Source organism: Accipiter gentilis, chromosome 8 (assembly GCF_929443795.1).
Source record: "Accipiter gentilis chromosome 8, bAccGen1.1, whole genome shotgun sequence".
Lineage (NCBI taxonomy): Eukaryota > Metazoa > Chordata > Aves > Accipitriformes > Accipitridae > Astur > Astur gentilis.
In genome coordinates this window covers 13,342,715-13,359,832 of record NC_064887.1, presented here as the reverse complement: position 1 = coordinate 13,359,832, position 17,118 = coordinate 13,342,715, and the positions used below count along the sequence as shown (strand labels likewise).

At 40.0% G+C, this 17,118-nt stretch overlaps 1 protein-coding gene across 1 annotated transcript in view; it reads left to right on the top strand.

Annotated features, from left to right (window-relative positions):
• Positions 1 to 6: 6 nt before the first annotated feature.
• Positions 7 to 17,118, top strand: part of CFAP57 (cilia and flagella associated protein 57) — a 23,856-nt gene continuing 6,744 nt past the window's right edge. Inside the window, exons 1-17 of the mRNA XM_049808289.1 lie at positions 7 to 178; positions 276 to 592; positions 2,077 to 2,363; positions 2,543 to 2,726; positions 3,643 to 3,795; positions 4,882 to 5,021; positions 5,722 to 5,887; positions 6,275 to 6,388; positions 6,888 to 7,100; positions 7,713 to 7,886; positions 9,048 to 9,209; positions 9,689 to 9,844; positions 11,959 to 12,052; positions 12,929 to 13,119; positions 14,122 to 14,295; positions 15,415 to 15,573; positions 15,990 to 16,133. Of these exons, the coding sequence (XP_049664246.1) occupies positions 22 to 178; positions 276 to 592; positions 2,077 to 2,363; positions 2,543 to 2,726; positions 3,643 to 3,795; positions 4,882 to 5,021; positions 5,722 to 5,887; positions 6,275 to 6,388; positions 6,888 to 7,100; positions 7,713 to 7,886; positions 9,048 to 9,209; positions 9,689 to 9,844; positions 11,959 to 12,052; positions 12,929 to 13,119; positions 14,122 to 14,295; positions 15,415 to 15,573; positions 15,990 to 16,133 (2,985 nt within the window). The 5' untranslated portion in view covers positions 7 to 21. The remainder of the gene's footprint in view (positions 179 to 275; positions 593 to 2,076; positions 2,364 to 2,542; positions 2,727 to 3,642; positions 3,796 to 4,881; positions 5,022 to 5,721; positions 5,888 to 6,274; positions 6,389 to 6,887; positions 7,101 to 7,712; positions 7,887 to 9,047; positions 9,210 to 9,688; positions 9,845 to 11,958; positions 12,053 to 12,928; positions 13,120 to 14,121; positions 14,296 to 15,414; positions 15,574 to 15,989; positions 16,134 to 17,118) is intronic.

Below are 17,118 nucleotides of genomic sequence, written 5' to 3'. Positions count from 1 at the left end.
GACGACGGCGGCGGCGGCGGCATGTCGGCGGTGACGGCGCAGCCCGTGGCCGTCTTCGGCTGCCGGCCGCGGGTGGCCGGCGGCGTCTGCTTCGTGGAGGACCAGGTGGTGCTGCACGCGGCGGGGGCGGGCTGCCTCCAGCTCCACCTCGAGCAGAAATGGCACAAGTTCATCCCAGGTGGCCCCGACCCCGGCCCCGGACCCCCGACTCCGGCCCCGGACCCCCGGACCCCCGACCCCGACCCGCCCTGCCCTGACCCCTCTCCTTCCCGCAGGCACAGAGAAGAGCCGGGGCGCGCAGGCGCTGGCCGTCAGCCCCAACCGGCGGTACCTGGCCGTCTCAGAGACGGTGGCGGAGCAGCCGGTCCTGACCGTCTACGAGCTGTCGTCGGTGCCGGCGCGGCGGCGGAGGACGCTGGCCGCCGCCGAGCTGCCGGCGCGGGAGGCGGTGGCCCTGGCCTTCTCCCCCGACTGCCGGTACCTGGCGGCCGCCACGGCCCCCCCCGAGGGGCACCTCACCTACTGGCTGTGGGAGAAGCAGCGGCTGATGGCGGCGGTCCGCCTCGAGGCCCCGGGCAGTGGCGTCTGCCAGGTAAGGGCCGCGGCCCTCACGGGCTCCCCGGGCCAGCCCCGGGCCCGGCCGGCTCCCCCCGGCCTCGCCGGGGGACGAGGGTGCGCACGCCTGCCTCCAGGACTGAGCTGGGCTTGTGTTCAACATCGCGATTCACGGTTGGCTGGTTCTTCGGGAGCCTGTCGCACTGTTTCAAGGAGGTGGAGAAAAGGATCAAACTTTAGTTCACCAGGTACCGAGTGCCAGGTAGCACGTAAATTCAGTCTGCAGGATATGCGCACAGTACCTTTTCCTGTGGTCACGTAGCTCCTCTCCAGGGCAAGAGAGGGAGGGGAGGGCTCCACACCGTAGATTTTATGTAGTTTCTGTGGCCTTTCCTGGTGCCTGCTGTTGGCCTTCCTCAGCAATAGGACACTGGGCTAAATAAATTTTTGCTTTGCCCCATAATGGACGTTCTCATGTCTGTATTGCTTATATCACATGAGATTCTGTTATATCACATGAGATCTATGGCATGGGGCCAGTGCAACTGGCCAGCGAGTGTGCAATGTGTCCCTTGTGTCCCTGCAGAAACACTCATTAAATGCGTTGGCTGCGCTCAGCAGGCGTAACATACATCTTGGAAGCTCTTGGCACGTTCGTGCACCTTTTGCTTCCTGCAGTCTGTTCTCTGTACAGATCAGAGGAGTAACCCAGGAAGAGTGGCTAGGAGCAGGCTGATGGCACTCAAACAATTCCTGCATCCTGCTTTGGGTGCCCTTTTTTAGTATCTTTCTTGCAGGGGGGGTAAGAGGCTTCCAGTACATGGGTTGGTTGGACCCTAGCTGCCATTTTTTCTGTGGTACGGCTACAGGCAGAGGTTGGGTGAACTGCTGACTTCAGGAGCTCAATTCCTAAAGAGAGGAAAGTGACTGTAAAGACAACTGCTGACTAAAGTTCCATTAAGAATGAAAAATGAGGTCTAACTACGGTGCTATCCTTCATGTTGGGTGTTGGGATGGCTATTCCACTGTTTTCACCAATTTCACCAATTCACACTAATTGTGTGAATCAATATCATAATGGGCAAGGTTTGCCTGAAAACAGAATTTATTCCTGGCCTTTAAGAATGAATGGTCCCACTTTTCAGGAAGCTTGCTGCCAGAAAACTTGCTAATCAGCAGTAAAGAGGTATTTTGGCCTTACTTTTGTCATTTAATCCTGAGCGCAGAGACAACTTTCTTTTCGGTATTCCATTGTGACTCAGATAGCATCTTAGCTTAATAGAGTTAATGTATTTGTAGAATTGTGTAAAATTGATATACACGGTTTTGAAAGGGGGAGAACTGCAATGTAGTAGTTATGGTTATTTCTTAGTCTCTTCTCTACTCCTGTATGTTTCTATGAACCTTCTTCCCTTGTTTGTTTTTCTGTATCTGGTGCTGAAAGTCTTCAGAACAAGTATAATGTTTGCTTATTTGTGAACATAGTTCTGGAATGTAATTTCTCTCCCTTTTGTTCCACAGGTGAGCTTTAGTCCTCAAGACAATGCACAGGTTTGTGTCACTGGAAATGGCTTTTTTAAACTTTTTAAGTACCGTGAAGGAACTTTGAAGCAGATGAATTTACAGAAGGGAGAGCCACAAAACTACTTGTGCCATGCCTGGCTATCCGAGAAGGAAGTTATATGTGGCACTGACACAGGCAAGCTTATCTTGTTTGAAACTGGAGAGCTGCACTGGGAGACAAGTGTAGAGTACAAAAAACCACCCAGGGAACTAGAAGAAGATGCAACCACAGAAGAATATGAGAGGTAAATCTGCTAAATACTATTACTAATAGTTTCATGCTTGTGTATGCAGATTAGTCGCATTCACTAATTTCTTTCTTGTTCAGTTTATGAATGGATTATAATATTCTGACTGCTGCTGATAAACATTTTGTGTTTTGTCCTTCTTTATTCTTAAGTCTTTATGTGTTTTCTGCTCACAGTTCTTCTGATGTCCCTTGTGGACTGGCATCTGAAGATAATGGTTCACAACAGGATTCTTTGCCTCAAATATCTGCAGTTGTAGCTTATTCCAAAGGCTTTGCATGTTCATCTAGACCAGGAGTTGTTCTTCTGTTTGAAAAGACCAAGGAAAAGGAAGTCTACAAGGAGAGTCAAGAAATCTGGGTAGGGAGAAAAAAGCTTTTCCAAGCAATTATGCAGCAGAGGCCTGTTTAGAGGGGTAGGGGTGGTTCCAATTCAGTTTTATTAATAATGATTTTTACCACCTCTCTAAATTACATTGTAAGCATTAGCTAACTGTCCTGGTGGTGTTGAAAGTAAGGGAGTTGCCAGAGGTCACACTGAAAGTCAGTGACAGATATCCGTTTGCAAGGTAGCTCTGCATGCTCCCACAGGTAAAATGTGCTTTGAGGCTGCTAAACTTCAGAAAACCTTTAAGAAACTTTTATTTATGGAGACTTTTGGAGCTAAGAAGTAGTCTATATCAGTTTTGAAGAACTAAGCTGCTTGGGTTTTTTCATGGCAAAGCTTTCACCCCTCAGATATTTATTATAGCGGTCATGAGACTTGTGCACTCTTAAGTAATCTAGTAAGATTTCTAACTGTTCTATAGCAAGCTGTGTGCATTGACTTACTGCAATCTCTGGATAAGAATATTTAACTCTGATGATCTGGTCAAGCCTTCATACTCTGGGCCTGAAATGCCAGATCTTCCCTATGCACAAGACCCTGTAATAAGACTGTTATCAACCTGAATTATACAATGCAAAGATTCTGAGATCACAATTTTCTCGATGTTTTTCTGCTACCGTTTTCATTTTTGTTTAATGCATTAGTTAAGATTACTGCTGAAATGTCCTCTGATACTTTTTTCAGCTGTAATGCTATAGATAGTTAGGTTATGTTGTCCTCTATTCCCTGCCTTGCAGTAGTTATGTACTATTAAATATTCAAGTTGTCTTACTGATGTTATGTATATGCTTATTAGAGTAGCATTAGAGCAAAAGTTTGTGTGTTTGTGCATGCCTACTACTAAAACACGGAGAACTGGAATATCCCATGGGATGCATTTCTTGTGCAGCTTCCTCAGGACCTGTTCAGAAGTGAGCCAAAAACGTCAGGCAGACAGGACATTATATGTATATGCTTCAGCCCCTCTGAGGAAACGATGGTCGTTAACACAAATAAAAATCAGCTTTACATGTTTACTATGCTGTCCACCAATCTTATGAAGGTGAGTGCAATCTTATCACATTCTACAGCCATCATGTCCAGTAAGGGGTGTATTGGAATGGCACAGGCTATTTAGTGTCGCTTTCTATGTTACCTTCTCATAAAATCCATCAAATAGCGTCTGAACCCTTAAAGCTCATGATATGAAGTGGTCTGCATGCTTCTCTGAGCACTGTATTTCAGCAGCCCCTTGCTCAAGCATCCCTCCATATGAATACCTGATGTTAGTCAGCGGAATGATAGAGGACATGGTTGAGACTGTTTAAGGGTGCATGTCTGTTGAACCACTTAAGTAAGGCTTTAACAGAGAGATTTTTAACATAACTAGTAGTTTATGCTCCACTGTAATATGCAGAAACTTCAATGCAATGATAAAGCTGGAAGAGCCATGGAAATCTCATGTTACTCTAAAATAATAGTTGTTGAAGTCCTAGTTAGGAGCGAAACCTCTTTGTGAAGAACAAACACAGTGAAAAACATTCCCTACTCTGAAGAAATTAAATAATACAAAGACAAGAGATAAATGTATTACCATGAGCTAGACTTACATGGAGTTAAAGACCTAAACTGTATGCAGGCATACAGAAAGATCTTTACAGGAAAGGGGTTTGTAGCTATGGGTCCTTTTTCTGCATGCAGCCTAAAATTTTATTGGTGCCTCACTTCCAGCATGTGCTAGCTAAACATCCTGGTGAAGTTACTTATCACTTAGCACTTGATTATTTTTAAAGATCTGTCGGACCAGAAGGTTTTAACTGAATTCTTGTAGGTCCAGTTTTATTTATCTATCTAACTTGCATTTCTTTGGACACTTATAATTATGTTCTGCTCTCACTAGTGTATGAGAACTATGGAGCCTGCATCTTCCCAGTGTCACTTTTTTTATTATTAATTATAAAGTTAAAACTGATTCTAACATTGTTATGTTTTTAACATTGTTGGGTTCAGACCAGTGCAGTGAAAGGATTAAGTGGTTTCCCCAAAAATATTTTATTACTGTACACAAAGAGCTAAAATAGATTTCTTACCTGATTTACTGCCTGCAGTGAAACATTTGTGATTTTTTTATGTTCTTTTTGCTTCTCAGGAGAAGGCAGCTTATTTTTCATATCTGAATTTTCCATTGCATTCTGCTTCAATCACTGGTCTGGACATCTGTATGTGGAAACCCATTCTTGCTACTTGTTCCCTCGATAGATCTGTCCGCATCTGGAATTACGAGACGAAGTAAAGAGTTGTTTGTGTTTGTTAATACTTCTTGCTTTTTTGTATATTGTATTTAGCAGGCATCAGCAGCAACCTCATATGAATGAGAGTGTTGTTCTGCTAAAATTCTTCTGTGGTGTGGGTCATAAGTGGTCTTACTGACATGATTTGGGCAGTGTGAATATGCAGTGCTTTTAAAACCAGTGCCAGAAGAATCCAAAACCTTTTCTGTTAAGCCATATTGATGTCAGACTTCTCGTGTGTTTTGGGAAAAAAAAAATAATCTTCAGAAATGTTTCATTCAGCTTTGTCTTAAGATACTGTTGTCCCCTATCCTGCTTCATAGCCATAGTTCTTAAGCAAAAAGACTCTGTCTTTTAAGGCTCTGTGGAGGGAGAGCTGGGGAAAAACAAATCTCAGACAAGATGTTTGTGTAGATTTGCAATCAGCAGTTCATTTACCATCTTCATTATATTACAGTAAACAAGGATTTGCTCTTGCAGCTTCCACACCTTCTCTGTGAACCAGAAAGTTCAGATTTGCCTTTGTTTCCTGTAACATCTCTGTGATTGTTACTTAATCGAATGACAACGTATTTCCTCAAGGACAAGGCAGAGTCAGATTGTAGCTGCAGGTGTCCTTGCCGGGCCAGATGATATCCTGTCAAGTGTGCATAGGGAGTTTGTACTATTCCATACTGTGCAAAGGTTTTCTCTTTCAGCACTTTGGAGCTGTATAAGGAATATCGGGAGGAAGCATACACAGTATCACTTCATCCCACTGGCCTTTTCTGTTTGGTTGGGTTTTCTGACAAACTACGATTTATAAGTCTACTGTATGAGGACATGCATGTTTTCAAGGAGTTTGCTGTGAGAAAGTGTAGAGAGGTAAGGAGTGGTGTAAAAATGAAACTGGGGAGTTATAGGGAGCAGAGTGATGAAGAACATGACAGAAGATAGAAACATCTCCAATAGATCCTAGTAGGATTTAGGACATCAAAACATTGAGAAGAGGATTCCAACTGTTGGAAAATAAGCCTGGAGGCTGATTGATAACTGTGGACCTGGGAAGCAGCAGAAGGGGTAGTTTGCTCAAATACTCAAGGACTGAATTTTACAGGGGAAAGCAATTAAGAAAGCAGTAAGAGGCTAATTATGTCATGGAGTTTTCTTTTTGTGTAACATTCTGATATTAGACGATGTCATTGGAATTCAATGCATGAATGTTTTTATCCACTGCATCTACAGTAATGGGTGGTTATGTTCTTATTGTAGTGCTCATTCAGTAACGGAGGCCATCTTTTTGCTGCAGTTAATGGAAATGTGATTCAAATTTATTCCAGCATCACCTTTGAGAATATTAATAATCTGAAAGGACATAGCGGGAAGGTTAGTAAACAAATTCGATAGGATACAACTCATTGAAGTATGAACTAGTTGGTAAGATGCATTTTGAAAAGGTGAAGTACAATTTTGGATCAGAAATGGGCCCCAAAATTAAAAATAGAAATAAAAAAGTCAGTTTTCTGTGGTCAGAAGTCAATGTATGCATGCACTAAATACATGTAAAGAGTCTGTCCTTAAATTGAGGGTGAATGATTGGCAGGTGGCTGAATCAGGAAAAACATCCCAGTAATGAATTAAAAAAATAAAATGTACTACTCACTATTGAAATGAGCTTTTTCCTGACAGTGTGCTCATAAAATAGCTCTTACTAATTATTTTTTTAAAATGCTAAAATGGGATTAGTTGAGAGACATCTAGCGGTTTTAAAGTAAGACTTAGAAGTATGATTCCAAAGTTGTTATGGATTTACCAGTAAAATAACTCCATGTTTTATGTCTATAAACTACACATTGTGCTCCTTGGTGTGTTTTGCTTTTGCCAGATACATGCAGTTAAGTGGAGCGCAGATGATGCTAAATTTGTCTCCTGTGACACACATGGTGCTGTGTATGAGTGGAACTTGTTGACAGGTAAAAGGGAGTCAGAGTGTGTGCTCAAGTCCTGCATCTACAGCAGCATTGCCCTGTCTTCTGATGCCAAAATCATCTTTGCTGTTGGATCTGACCAAACTCTTAAAGAAATTTCAGAGTCTTCGGTGAGCTAACAAGTACTCTGGGATTTTGCTAAGCTCTCTGGGGAGGGTACTAGTGCTTTGGTTTCCTTATCATCCATTTGCTAAGTAGAAATCAGTCTGGTTTTGATAGCTGTGATATTTACTGATGCTTTTCTTGTGTTCTTATGTCCTTTACCATGAAACCTGAGATTTTGTTGTAGTTTTGTATTTTTAAAACTTGGATTTACCTAGAAATCTTCTAATCTGGCTAACAAACTAATTTGGGAATATTGTATCAACTGTTTTTCTGAAATACAAGTGTATTGCATCTACCGCTGTAGGCTATGTGCATATTTTTTTTTTTTTGTCCAAAATAGTAGTAAATTGTATGTGATAACCATTACGTCTTTCAAAAGTGATCAACGTGTGGAACTTGGCTTGAAATTTTAAGAGTGCATATCTATAAACCTTAATACTAATTACTCTTCCTGGCTTTAATCCTATAGGCACGTAGATTCTTTTAACTGCATTATTTGCTGCAGGCAGAGGTATGACAATTGCTCATGCAATAAGTAATCAAATAGTATTGGGGAACTTAATGTAATGTGAGGGGGTTTTGTGTTTTGTTGTTTTTTGGTTTTGGTTTTTTTTTAGATCCAGCATGAAGTGCCTGCTTTTGATGTTGTTTATACTGCAGTAGCTGTTTCATATTCCGGGCACATGGTATTTGTTGGTACATCTCTGGGGACAATTCGAGCTATGAAGTACCCGTTACCTTTGACAAGGGATTTCAACGAGTATTGGGCCCATGCAGGTGCTGTTACAAAGGTAACACAGACTACTTTCTTTTCCCTGCGATACCAGCTGCACATGTCTCCTTTAGCATTGATTCTCCTTCCCATTTCATAGCATAATACGTTAAAACTAAGGTTAAGCCTGCATGTGAAGAATGAATATTGCAACATTCATAGAAGTCCTGTCTCTCAAAATAGATGTCACTGGATAAGCTGTTGTTGGCTAAAAAGTGGCTTGCACCAGGATAAGTAACATGGCGTATCCCTGATGGAGAATTATGATATAGCTCTTTCTGGAAAGAGGAAGATAAAGTTATGCAGACTTTAAAACCTCTTGTGAGAATAGAAGTAGGAATGAGATAAATGTATTAAGTAACTTGCTGCCAGGGTAAAGAGCAGAAAAGATTGCAGTGCTGGTCTGCTAACCAGAGTGTATATCGAAAAGGCTAACGAACAGCATCTCAGAGGTGGGGGATATGGAATAGACTCTGCAACCATGGAACATTTCAGTGTGCTTTGTCTAGGAAGCCACATGTTCTGTCTTGTTACAACTGTTTGTAATTTTGGCATTTTAAGTATCACTGTCAAATACAGCACCTTGACTTAAAGTTGCACAGTCCAACATTAGTCTATGAACTTCAGTTATTGGAACTCTACTTTCACCTCATTCATAAGCTCTGTCAGCTCCCAGATACTCTATGCCAGGCCATGCAGTCACAGGAGGCCTGGAGGAGGTGACAGCAGGTATTACTAGATAGTTCTTGGTGGGCTTATTTGCAGATTCAAAAGAAAATGTTTAGCTATCTGTTGCTCAAACAACTTCACAAAGGAAAAATCTAGAGACCTTTGTAGTTGTCATATAAAATGCCTGTCTGTGCTATAACTGTCTAGAAGGTCTTGTCTGTTCCAGGTTTTTAAAAATCTACAGCTTTGAGAGCAGAAGCACATCCAGTGTCTTCACATGTTCTTCTAATCTTTGCCTTCCCCTTCCCAGTTGTTTGGACTGGGGCGGAGCAGGAGTAGAGGACATAATCAAGATGTTGGTAGTGGGCCTATGTTAATATTGCCACTGTTGACTTTATGTGGTAGAAATGACAGGGAGTATGTTGGTGGGGAGAAAAATTTGGTATAAAATCAAACTGTCTCTCCATTCTTCCTTGTCTCTACTATTATTTCGTTGTCTCTTACTTCTAAGATGTCCATAACAAACAATGACCTATTTCTGCTGACTGCCTCAGAGGATGGCTCTATATTTATCTGGAAAGTGTATGATAAAGGAGGTGGGATACTGAAATGGGTAAAGGAAGTTGAGTATGCTGAAGAAGTACTGATCATGAGATCAGATATTGAAGAGAAGGTAAGAGGAGCAACTTGTGAACATGAACCATAGGATTCCTAGTGTACAGCTTGTGAATTACATTTGTGTGGTGTTTGTGACTAGCTATTCCTATATGGCCTTCTGTTTAAGAGGGCTTGCATGGCTTTCATTATAAAAAGAGGTTACAGTAAGTAGCTGCAGCTGCTTGTTAATATGCAAACTGCATTATATGAACAGTGAATATGGGGAACAGTTTAGACTTCTCTCTTAATACTTTCCCCAATCTCTTGAAAGTAGTTTTAATGGAGTAGAGAACTCAGAAGCTGCATTTCTGTAAACAATCTTGTAAGATAACAAAGGAACCTTATTTCTGGAACTCTTGGCCTGTCTGTCTGAAAATTCTCTGCAAAAGCTGTCTTTCATAAATATGTGCATATAAATAAAACATCCTTAACAAGCTGTTGCTAATGACAAATAATCTCTCTGTTAAAACTGTCTTCTCATCCATGTCCTAACAGAGTCAGGCAATGCTAGACCTGCAGATTCATGTGAAAGAGCTACAGACAGAAAATGATTACCAGCTACGTCTCAAGGACATGTATTGTAATGAAAAAATAAAGGAATTAGAAGAGAATTTCACGCAGGAAATAAGCTCACTGAAAACCAAACACCAGGTATGATTCATATTGCAGAACCAAATACCAAGAAATCTTTCACTGAAGAGCTGAATTCAAGCTTGCATTATATATGTATGAATGCCATAAAGCATCTGAAAAATGAAGCATTCCTTTCCAATAAAGATGTTCTTGATATTTGTAAAGCATGAAGCTACTTTTGAGTCAAGTATCTTGTAAGTACAAGGGAATGCAAGAGTTCTTCTATGTAGCCTATAAGTATCTTCACATAAAACCAGTTCCAGCAATAAACGCTGCCTAAGACCAAGGATCAGTAAAGCTATATCACCCTGAAGTAGAAATGGGACTATGCCTTAAAAGCTCTGTCATATAAAAGGTTGCAGCTGCTGCAGAATCCAACAATTATTCTTCTTGATGCCACCTTCTTTATGCCCTGGCCACTTAGCTTTTTTAAGAACATCTTGTATGCTTTTTGAAAATAGAAGTAAAATATATTCCCTGGATTTCTTCTGTTCATGTGTTTATTGATTTCTCTGTGGTCATGAAGCAGGACTTCCCTGAAAGGCAAAAGCCAAGATAATTTCTCCCACTGTCTTACTTATCTGTGTCGGTTAATTCTATTCTGTCCATCTGTCTGGTGCACACATCAGATTTCTGACCTGTAATTTGCTATATTTCTGGACCCTTTTTAGGGTTAGAAGGCAAGTGATCCAATAGCAATTTCTATGGCAGTAAGATGGCTTGAAGTGAGAGATTACACATCACATGATTCAATTCTGTCAACTTCATGTTCTTTTCAAGCTTTTGGATGAATATTAACCTGTCCTGGTGATTTGTTACTGCTTATTTTGTTGAGTTGTACATAGTCCCTTCAAGCAGTATTTCAGTTTGACTCCACATAAAGAAGGATTCCAGTATGAAAGCTTGCCAAGTTACTTAATAGTTTTACTATTTTATGGTCTTGTCATTTTCAGGTGGTCCTTTTATACCTTTCTTGTCTTTTGGCCCTACAAATGTTCTGGCAGGTTTCTGATTTTGATTTTTTGGGGGAAGATTAATTATTAATTTTAATGTTTTCTTCAAGTAGTTCCTCAGGCTCTTTGGCTTTTCTCATTGTGGTTTTTGCATTTAAGTAACCTGAGTTTTAACCTTTCTATTCTTCCTCATTTTTGTACAGCTTGACCTTTTACAAGAAAGCTATTTCAATTCTTATAGATTCCTCTACCTGTGTTTTATCTGTGCTGGTTTTCTTCTGCAGTTCTTCAGGTCTTTTCATAGGTAGCACTTGGCTATAGAGTTATAATAATCTCAGCCACACTGAAACTTCTTTAGGCTTGTTGATTATAAGCTTGCAAGCAAATACCTTTGAAGGTGAATAAAAGTTTTCTAAGCAGGCAAGTTGTACTTCCTGTCTGACTATCAGTACGTATTAAGGTTAAACTGAATGACAGATTTGGACAGGCTTGGGGCTAACCTTTCTAGTTGTTGTGTCCAGCAGTCAAATGGAGCATTTCTGCTTATGTAAGACCCATACAGTTGTTATGAGAAGAAACTGAAAAAATTGTACCTAAGGTACCATTCCCAACTTTTCTGGGAAATTTCTCAATCATTTTCTTGTTCCAGTTCTTTGTGCTTTTTTAGAAGATTAAGTAATTTATAGTGGTAGTTGGACATTCCAAGCAAATGGCATTCCAAACTCACTCTTGCTTAAGTTTATGTCATTCTGTGCAATTGTCAGTGTTTTAGGACCTCAAGGTTGCTTCTAGTGAGACAGGAAGCAGCTTGAACTTTAATATGCGTACAACAATTTGTGGAACTGCAAATTCTTCTCAAGCAGGCGCGCACAAAGAAGTGGGGGCTTTTGTAGCTCACAAACTTTTCTTGTTAGATTAGTGTTATACAGTACCCTGTATTATATGAACTCCATTTGCTACTTTCCCTTAGCTTTCCATAGTTTTGTAACTTGTCATAACAAACTAATCTCTGGGAAAATTTGGCTTAGTGACACATGGCATCTGAATTTTTTGGTGAGAGACTTCAAACATAAATTCTGTTGTGTATGTGTTCCACACCATGGTCAAGAGCACAAATGATTTGGACACTGCTTTGCCTAGTTTCAAATTAAAATGTATTTTTCTTATTTTTTTCCCCAGATTTTACAGGCAGAGAAAGAAAAACAGGAGCTACAACACCAGTTTCAACTGTCTGAGCTGATGAATAAACAGGCCAGGGAGGTGCAACAGTTAGGTTAGACTGTAACAAATGTCTGTAACTGGAGGAAGTGCATTAGATTCATAGCAAGTAATGTGGCAGGGAGGGATTGCTAGAGTACAAGTACAAGGAAAAATGCATGTATGTCATATAGATATTGCAGACCAAATGTTTGTCTAAACTGCACCACAAACATGCACATGGGCACTGTATCTTAGATGTATCAGTTTTGAGATTAGTAATTTCTTCATTTAACTTATAGCTCACTGGGCAAGAATAGTGAAGTCATACAGTTCAGCAACGAGGCTAATGTACAGTGCACCCAACATGTAAATACCTGGACCCCAGAGTCATAATCAAGATAAAATAGAAGTACTGCAAATTAGTATCAAAAAGCAAGTTCACCCATAAATGAGTCCATTGCCTACTCATACTCTGTACCAGTTGTGCTCATGCAGCTCTGACATGGTTGTCATCTCAAGAGAATGCCTAAATTAGCTGTTATTAATTTGTTGTAATGGCAGAGTAGGAGATTTTGGTGTAGGTTTTAGACTTGTTGAGGCTGGAACAGAATATTCTCTCCTGATGCAGCAAGCAGGGATATAGCAGAATATTCAGATACAGCTGAGAAAGGTGAATGACAGCTTTGGAATAGGTATTATTAGTGAAGTGGTAAGTAAAAGGAAGAGCAGGAAACTCAAGAGATGGTTTTCTGATGTAAAATTTTGTATGGCCACAGAGTCTAAAACCCCTGTATATCTGATTAAGAAAGTGATGAAGTGTTTCTACTGTAACTTATTGCAATCAGCTGCCAAAAAGACAGTAGAGAATAAGACAATGATGACTGTAGAAGGATAGGAACACCTCTCTTTTCTTTTAGCTTTATCTGTTCCATATGTTGCCTGTTGCCAGAATCTGACAATAATCAGAAACTCTTAATGGAGAATGAGAAATACCAGGAGCTGCAAGTGAAATCCCAGAGGATGCAGGAGGAATATGAGAAACAATTGCACAATTTGGAGGAAAGCAAAAACAAGGCTGTGAAGGAGTTAACAGAATATTATGAGGAGAAACTTAATGAGAAATCTGTTCTGCTGGAAGAGGTAGGAAACTTGATTTGCAGTTTGAATTATCAACTAAGTTTATCTCCAACTGTGATAAAATGTCCCCTAGGACAGGAGAGGTTGGCTCCCTTCATGCAGATCCTAATCTGCCTGTAACCTTGGGGAAATATGTTGACAAATAGAATAGTAGTGAGGAAAACCCAGCTGAGTTACCAACTTTTCTGGGCTTCAAACCTAGACTAAGTAATCTGCTAAGGTTAATATCCTTGGGCATTATCAGCTTCACCTCTCTTTCTCCTAGATCCAAGAATTCCTGTTTATTAATGTGGGTTAGATGATACATTTACTGTAACTGAAGAAAAAAAGATTCAATCAGCTTGTTCTAGTGAAAAGATAACATTTCTAAAATGGTGAATTCCATTCCTGAGTCCCTGAGATTCCTGCCTGCATAATTTGGGGAACAAAGAGAAATACCCTGAGTACTTAAACTCCTGCACATTGAGGTCAAAGACTTGGCTTGACAAAGGACAGCCAGATAACTGATACTTGTATATCTAAAGTCAATAAATTCTATCAACTTTACTGTTTGCAGCCCTATGTTGCAATACCAATTTGGAAAGAACATGAGGAGTGAATGTGAGAAGAGAGGCATACAGAGACTGATACAAACCTGAGTGGCCATTGGTCCTAATGCATCAGAAACAGCAATTTTAAAAGATCGTATCAGATGTTACTCATGTTTGCATTTTCTGCAGCCAGAACAAATTTGCTGATGTTAGTATTTGGGCCACGTTCCTAACTTGAAGCATCCAAGCCTTAAGAAGAATTTTTTTTAAGCAGAATTTTTAATGTTTGTCTTAACAGTTTTTAAAGTTACTTTAATCCCCTAAGAAGTTAAGTTACCTTAAATGATATTGCTGCAATTGAAGAGTCCACTAAATACAGATCCTCCTAGGAGAAACACAGTTACAAATAAAGAATTCTCTTCTTTACTGGTCTCTTACTGTTGTCCTCTCTAATGTTTGCTTTCCTTAAATGCAGGCAGAGGAGGATATGAAGCAGCAGCTTCAAGCACATGAAGAAATTAAGAAACAAATAGAAGAAGATGACGATCAAGAAATCCTGGAAATCAAAATCAAGTATGAGAGACAGCTCTTGGAAGAAAGGGAATCAAACCTGCAACTGAAAGGAGAAATAGGAGTCATGAATAAAAGGGTATGTCTTATTCTGTGATAGGATCAGACCTGCACGTGAAGACCTATAGCCAAGGATTGAATATGGTTAATGGCATGTCAATTTAGTCTGTTAATTTAGTCTGTAAATATGTGGCATTTCATATGAGAACAGTAGCTCCTTCTTATATCAGTTGGAATGTTTTAGAATATTTGGGCAGAAGAAGAAGCTGTGTGCTGATTGTATTGCTGATATGATTAGAGATGATGGCAGAGGAGGTGTGTTTTTATTAATACACTTTCTTTTATCTTACATTATTATAAATAATAATATTGTTCATCCTACAATGGGAAAGAAATGAACCTTTTCCTTTGTCCAAGATCTAATGCGTTGCTTTGTTAGAAAAATACTTCTACTGCTTCATTTGATGCAATAAACACTTTGTGTTTTGTATGCATCATCATTTTTTATTGGTTTTACTAGGACTTTTAAGGAGGCATAAAACCTTTTAGCTCTTTTACTGGCTGGCTATTACATTTGCCTAAGGATGTTAGAGGGACATTTATTCTTTTCAGTTTCTTCTGTATCCGTCTGGAGACAGGTTCTCTTCCTTCATACCCTCTATTATCATGGTACTGTCTTCAGTTCCGTTGTCTTTTAGACACCATAAATTTCTTCATGGGTCCTCACCATCTGACCGGCACCATTCCTTGGCTCCAACTTTCTTGGCTTCACAGATCTTAGTACTGAGGCGGGGATTTTGGGGGTACCCAAAAGCTATGAACTAGGCACCCTCCCAGTCTACTTTGACATCCTTAGAGATGTATAACAAGTGATCACCTTAAAATAATTTTCCATGGCTTTAGTGTTATTTGAAGCTGATGCTTGAGTATAATATCCATACACTCCTTGCTTCTGGATGCAAATTCCTTGATTCCTTGTAGTGCAGTGAGTATTCTGTCAGAATATAGAGAAAATGCAAAAATGGATATTCAACCCTCTTTTGAATTACATGTATTTAAGTGATGTGATGCTCCTTCATCATATCTTAGTTTGATATCCTTTGTCCTACACTGTTTACAATGTATCTTACAGAGTAGGATGGCTAAGTTGTGCACAGCTTTTGCAGACTTTTAAGTTCTTACTTGTTTGCCTCCCTAGTTGAACAGCCTACAGAAGGAGCTCAAGGAACGAAACAGGGACACTGAGGAAATGAGACTAGAACAGCAGAAGCTGCAAGGCATCATTAGGTCACTGGAAAAGGACATCTTGGCACTGAAGACAGAGGTTCAAGAGAGAGCTGACACTATCCAAGACAAGGTGAGAAATGGGACAATTGGCTGAGATCAAAGCCACCCTCCCATAATTTAATACAGTTATTTATTTTAATAGCATCGTGTTGTGATAATATCACATGACTGGAAACTCAGTTTTAACTTAAAGAATTTGCGATATTTAGTTTGGGATTTAGTTTTTAGTTGACATTCTAAGCTTTTCTTCAGGAGCTCAACTTCAGGATGTTGAGTTTCTCATCCTCTGTTCTGGGATCTGTAGATGGCTCTCTGCATTATTTGCCCCCTCCCTTCTCATGCAATCTGTGTAGATGTGCAACTGAAGTTCAGTCTTCCACTAGATCTGTGACTGCTGGCTTTGCCTCTGCCATATTTATGCCTTGTCCTAAGGATCTGTTTGAGAGTGTTGTGTCTGATTCGGATCTCTGTACATATTTCTCCCAGGAGAAGCATATATATGACCTAAAAAAGAAAAATCAGGAACTGGAGAAGTTCAAGTTTGTACTGGATTACAGAATACAGGAGTTCAAGAAGCAAATAGAGTCACGTGAAAATGATATTAAAACAATGAAGGAGCAGATCCATGAGGTGAGTAAAACTCTCATTTGGCCTCTGCTACTAAGCCCTTTGAATACAAAGATGACCTGGTAAGTCCCATGGAAGACTCCACCCTGTTTGTTCCTTGACTTCTTTCAAGGATACTAAGCACTGATTCAATATCTTTACAGCTATTAAAAATGTTTGTGCACAATAGCTGCTATTTAATTTTCTATCATATGCTACCAGTGAATTTGTGCACAATAGCTGCTATTTAATTTTCTATCATATGCTACCAGTGATCGACGCAGTTATTTAAGCTCCTGTTTCAGTATTTAATTCTAGACTCTGAGTAATATCAGTTTTGCTTAAAAACAGATCTTATCCTTATGTGGTTGCCCTCCATGTACCCTGTAGAATTTGCAAGACACTGCCTTTACTGCTCGGGAGGAAGAGAGAGTGAACTTCTCTCAGAAAAGTTGCAGGTTTATGCAAACATAACTCTTTTTAGGGATTAGGTATGTGGATAAATTACTGTTCATCAGCTGATCCATGGAATATTTCCATGTATTCATACTTAGCTTGCAGCAGACTCATTGAGGCAACTTATTTATGATAGAAACTTACTGTGATCTCTCCATAGATGTACCTTTAGCTCAGCCAAATTAGGGCTGTGGTGACATAGCTTATCAATGACCTATTAGTTTTCATAAGTCTGTTTATTCAGAACAAAAGCCTTTTGAATAAAATGCAAACTACTGAACAATTTGTATGTACATTAGACCAGCATGATGAAAGCCCTGTTCTCTCTTCTGGTCACCATCTTATGCCAGTAAATGCTGTAGTACCCCTATTGCTTTTTTCCCTTGTGTTCTACATGTGTACCCACAGCTTTTCAATGGGTTTGTTTTTTTTCAGTATCAGGTTCTTCTTATTGTTGCACTTACTCTTTCCAGTATTGACTGTTAATTTCCATCTCACCCATTTTTATTCAGATGGAACAGTAAAGCTTCAGTTCAGCTCAAGGAAATTAAGG